This window comes from Chiloscyllium punctatum, chromosome 42 (genome assembly GCF_047496795.1).
Source record: "Chiloscyllium punctatum isolate Juve2018m chromosome 42, sChiPun1.3, whole genome shotgun sequence".
NCBI lineage: Eukaryota > Metazoa > Chordata > Chondrichthyes > Orectolobiformes > Hemiscylliidae > Chiloscyllium > Chiloscyllium punctatum.
The window spans coordinates 35,787,389-35,792,784 of NC_092780.1; the positions used below are offsets into that span (position 1 = coordinate 35,787,389).

At 43.9% G+C, this 5,396-nt stretch overlaps 1 protein-coding gene across 1 annotated transcript; it reads right to left on the reverse strand.

The window, feature by feature from the left end:
* Positions 1–670: 670 nt before the first annotated feature.
* Positions 671–2,988, reverse strand: LOC140465532 (interferon a3-like). The gene is made up of 4 exons (XM_072561070.1): positions 2,857–2,988; positions 1,474–1,563; positions 868–1,107; positions 671–769 (listed from the first exon to the last, which is right to left on the reverse strand). Exons 1-4 carry the CDS (start codon positions 2,986–2,988, stop codon positions 671–673), a joined length of 561 nt encoding a protein of 186 aa, XP_072417171.1.
* Positions 2,989–5,396: the final 2,408 nt, after the last annotated feature.

Here is a 5,396-nt window from a genome sequence, read left to right on the forward strand (position 1 = left end):
AGAGGTTGGGTGGAGAGGGGCGATATAAACAAGAAAGGAGTTTCTGCTGTTCTGCTGCTCAAGGGCACTGCAAGGTAATACTGAGCTAAGCGACATCCCCTCCCCAACTGCAGGATGAAAAAGCTACCATTGACCAGACCTATGGGTCCTACCATTAGACAGCGGTGACTGACGGTCACCAGACTTCAGGTGAGGGGAAAAGGTGAGGAGGATAGTCCTTGATGGGGACATCAGCCAGGGAAGTGAGCCCAAACTGTTGGCGTTACTGCAAATCAGCCACCCAGGTCATCTAACATTCCCAACAGACATGAACCTCGTGTAGAAACAAAGACCACAAAATAAAATGCTAAAATTCAAAAGATTTATTAATAATTGGTGTAATTGAGTAACATCTCTTGTCATAAATAGTTTACAAAATAACATACATATTTCAGCGAATTGAACATACAAATATTTTGCATTTTAAATATGTTCACATTCCAGATAAATTTCAACCTCGCTTTGAATATTAAGGTCATGTTGTTAATTAGATTACTCTGAACAAATGTCATTCAGAATTATACTGGCTTGATTCCCTTAATCGGGCAATACAACACTTCTGTAAAACTTCAATATTTAAATATTAAATAATAATCGATCCCTAATTTTAATAAATATCGATGGAAAATCCTTAGTCGCTTTTGTTCAGTTGTCCCGTTATGAACAGCAGCTGTTGTAGACGGGCTCTTGTCTCAGTGCGGATTATTTCCCAGGAGCAGTTACTGAATTTCTGTAAAATGGAAACATAGAGAAAACTCCGTTAGAAAAATGAACAGATTTAAATGGGTTGACATGAACCGAATGCCAGTCAGTTATCAATTGTCACACCTTCTGTTTGAGAAACTTGTTCAGTTTCTTGAAGTATTTGAGAATGGCGGAGTTTCTCCTCTGCCTGGACTCAGTTCCTGGTTTTCTCACACACGTTTCCAACTCCTGGAGCTGACGTTCCAGGAGAAGACGAAAGTTTTCGACCTTCTCCCGGGACCAGGTGACTGACCCCAGGCTCCTGCTGTAGATCTTGCTGATGTGACGCAAGGTTTGGTGGACAATCTGGAACTTTTCCTGGGCCTGAGAAAAATACACAGGACATTTCTCGTGTAACTGACTATTGCAATCGACATTTGAAACTGCAAATACATAGGATGTTTGCATTTACAAAGGCATCATCAATATTGTTTTTAACAATACTGATTAATACCGAGGTGCTTTCTAATGCATTATCCTGTGTCTGGCTGACAAGTTAACAGCAACAATTAGGAAAAAGAAAAAATTAACTTCAAAACATTTCTAGCCTGTTTATTCATCACAGACACGTTGAACTTTCAGACCAACATTTGGGATCGTTGCCAAACTTCTTGTTTTGGCTGGATTGGAGATATTTCCCTACATTTATTCCACCTGGGCGAACTGAGGGTTTACAAGGAACACACTCACCTGTGACCGGTTGACGAGCTGGTGCAGATCCAGGGGATCGATTTGCAGTGATTCTCTGGTTGCTACACACTGCAGTGGAAAGGATCCTCCCTATAATAGGACAGAAACTGTCAGAAGCGGCTCCGAACACAAACAAGTCGTTAGAAATGTTCCCCCCAAAGCATCTACGGCCATTCATTATCACTGAACAATTTACTTCCCGATTTTACCTCACATATTTAACTGTCCGAAGGATCGAAGTGTGTGTTGTTGGAAAAGCGTAGCCGGTTAGCCATCATCCGAGGAGCAGATGAGTCAACGTTTTGCGCATAATCTCTTCATCAAGAATGAGGGGTGGCCCAAGGGGACGGAGAGAAAAATAGGAGGAGGTGGGGCTGGGGGAAAATAGCTGTGAATGCAAGAGGTAGGTGAAGGTGGGGGTGAAGGTGATATTTCAGACAGGAGGGTGGAGCAGGTCGGTGGGAAGGAAGATGGACAGGTTCCCTTCACCCCCATCTCATCTCCCAATGGCATTGCCAGCTACCTTCCCCCCATCCTCAAGACACCCCCTCCCCTTATCTCTCAGCCATCTTCATTCCTGATGAATGGCATATGCTGGAAACGTCGACTCTCCTGCTCTTCCGATGCTGACTGATAGACTGTGCTTTTCCAGCACCAGCCCTTCCACTCTGATCTCCAGGATTTAACTCCCCCATCCACTTGCAAACGACATGTAAGTCCTGGGCCTCCCCTGCCGCCAAATTCTCGCCCCCTGACGCCTGGAGGAAGAACGCCTCATCTTCCGCTTTAGGACCCTCCAACCACACAGAATCAATGTGGATTTCACCAGTTTCATTTCCCCTCCCCTTATCCCAGCTCCAACTGGGCACCCATCCTCTTGAACTGTCCTACCTGTCCATCTTCCTTCCTACCTATCCGCTCCACCCCCCTCTCCAACCTATCCCACCATCATCTACCACCGCATTCCCAGGCACCTTCCCTCCAGCCGCAAACACCACCACCCCCTCCCCAACCCCCATCCCCATGTATCTCTCAGCCCTCTTGGATAACCCCTCATTCCTGATGAGGGGTTATGTTCTAAACGTCAACTCTGCTGCTCTCCCAATGCTGCCTGACTGGCTGTGCTTTTCCAGCACCACACTTCCACGGTATTTAACTGTGCGCCTAACTAAATCAGCCACTTTCGTTGTAAAAACGTCCTGTTTTTCCACGCATTTCATTTCGCATTTTTATACCAACGTGACTATGCTCTCAAGGAGGCATTCCACACAGCATGGTGAAAAGCACCCAATCTCATCAATTGGAAGCAAGAATATCCCGAGAAACTGCAGGTTTAAGATGAGAATTGTCTTGCCTGTATCACTGATCTTTCTATGAACTCACCATGTCCGTCAGGATCTTTAGAGCATCCCTGTTTAGCACTTGCTGTAACTGCAGTCTCTGGCAGTCCTGGCTCAGGATTCCGGGCAATAAGACAAAGAAGCTGCACAGTCCCCAAACACCGGGAAAGCTCATGTTTAACCAATATAAGACAGCGATCTGAAGCTGCAGAGTGGAGTGGACTGGATTTCAGCTCCACAAACGGTAACAACACGAGGTGAACTCCTTCCCCGGTGCGTTTTAAGGATTATTCCTTTTGGGTGAGGTGCGCACATCTTAAAGGTGGACACCAGGGTATTCCTTTGACGTTATAAAAACGAATCGAGTTTGCTTCTAACCGCAGTGTGCTAGGGAATCTTACAACTCCTGCTCCTCCCAACCCAACTTCATACAGTGACTTCTTCATTTGAAACTTTTCGCTTTCCGATTAATTAAAATGTTTGATAAATTAAGATACAAAACAACAAAAAGAAAATCGATTTTTGTACCGGCCTGGTGTTTCTCTAAATTTCACGTTCTGGCCATTTGCTTGAGCGACTTTAAAAATCAAATTCCTAAAAATGTTGTTGATATTCTAAGATTCTGAAAAAAAGGAACCGTTTTACATCGAAACCTCCTGCGTTCACAGTCAATGTGATCTGCTGGGACTTTGGTGAGAGGTTTAAAATATTAAATCCGATTCTCACGGGGTTCGATTCTTACGGTTTTTATGGAGAATTTGAAAAAGAAATGGAATGAATTATGATAAAAGCTGCAAGAAAGAACCTGGGACTTCATGCTTTTTTGTTGAAAAACCGAGCTTCCACTCTAGGGCACATTTGCAGACAAACCGTGGGATTTCAATCCACTCAACAACTCGATAGAATGTTGGAATTTAATTTCCTTATCAACTATAAACGGGGCTTGTGATTTAGAAGTTGTCAGTTTGGGCTTTTTAAACTTTTTAAACCATTTTCTGCCTCCTTTCTTAATCTCCAACACATCCCTGCAGCCTCTGATATCACAGTTTAGATAATAACAAAGAACTGTGGATACTGTAAAAGGTTCTGACGAAGGGTCACTCGACCCGAAACCATTAACTCTGATTTCGCCGCACAGGTGCTGCCAGACCTGCTAAGTTTTTTCCAGCAATTTCTGTTTTTGCCACCAGTTTATGTGTCTGCCCGTTCAGTTAGCAAGAGACCATTGGACTTGAATTAGCCAAAAAGGCACACAAGCATCGACTGTAAACTTTATAAACGGATACTGACCGAAAAAAATGTAGACAGAACTGATTAATGTTCCTGATCCTTCAATGGTGTTACAACCAATCAGCTCAGCTACCACTGGAGCTGAGAGAAGTGACTATAACGCTGATTGAAATCGATCAATCACAGATCTCTCACTGACACGAGTGGCTTTGCTCCCCAGCAGCTGAATCAGCTGAGGCATAGATGAGGCGAGGTGTTGGGTTTCTGAAAGGAATGTTTCTCTGGAGAGCTGCTGCTTTCATTCGCTCTGATACGAGGCGTTATTTTCTAAATCTGCCATAATTAATATGTATCTAATAGTGAAAGCCGCTGCCTTTCTCTATCATTGTGATTGTCCCCTTGTCACTCTGACAGAGTCATCTTGGTCTTTGCCTCTGAAAGCTCCCGGTTGTTTCTTGCCACCTTTCCAATTCGATAGATGTTGTCATTTACGATACGTCCATTTTTCCTTTTTTCCGTCCTCACATCCAAATGTCGAGAAGAAATATCACCTCCACACTGGGCGGTGCTTAAATATTGAACGATTAAACTCATACAGGTTTGTAACGGATTCTGTCAGAGTATGTGGTGAAATGCAATTTTTCTGGATATGTAAAATATTGTATCTGCGGGTGAGGCGAGGCTACCTTGGGTCCGTCTTTTTTTTATCAATCCGTCCAAATGTGTGATGTGACCCCTCTTGAGCAGATACGAGCTGAGAGCAGACAGGAGCACATACCTTCCGGTTCAGACCTAGGGACACGACAGTCTCCCTCGGGTTCAAGTTTTGTAGGTTGCCAATAATTCCTTTCAAGAACACACGAGGCTATTTTCACTTATCAGGCACCTAGGAAGAGCCAATGAATGTCTCAGGTTGGGAATTTGTGGGGGCATCGAATATTGGCAAGTACCTCTTGGTCACAGTATAACTCCAGCTGTAGGGTGTTGTGGTACAATGGCAGTATCTCTACCTCTGAGCCTGAAGGGCTTGCATTCAAGGCCAATCTGCTGCAGAAGAGTACTTTCGCAATTTTGACCAGGTTGCTGAAAAATCACAACTGTCAATGTTCACTTTTGCTTGGAAGGTGACGTGCAAAAAGTGTGTCATGTTTGAACAGGGTGTCTCAACGAAATAGTGAGGTTAGAACATCCCTTCCCTTTATTTTAGTTGAACAGAAAAATGTGATGAACTTGCACAATTGTAACTCATTGTACCTTGCCCGAAAATGCAACCTTTGATTACTTTTCTTTAAAAAAAGACTTAAGTTGTCAATGATTCAAGGTCACGGCCCAACCCCTCACATTTGGAGCTCA

What these genes read in the sequence shown, in the direction of transcription:
- LOC140465532 (XM_072561070.1), bottom strand. Translation starts at nt 2,988, where the DNA reads ATGAGCTTTCCCGGTGTTTGGGGACTGTGCAGCTTCTTTGTCTTATTG. An exon ending in AGCTCGTCAACCGGTCACAG is followed by an intron (nt 1,108 to 1,473) that starts GTGAGTGTGTTC and finishes TATTTTTCTCAG; the next exon opens with GCCCAGGAAAAGTTCCAGAT. An exon ending in ACAAGTTTCTCAAACAGAAG is followed by an intron (nt 770 to 867) that starts GTGTGACAATTG and finishes TCCATTTTACAG; the next exon opens with AAATTCAGTAACTGCTCCTG.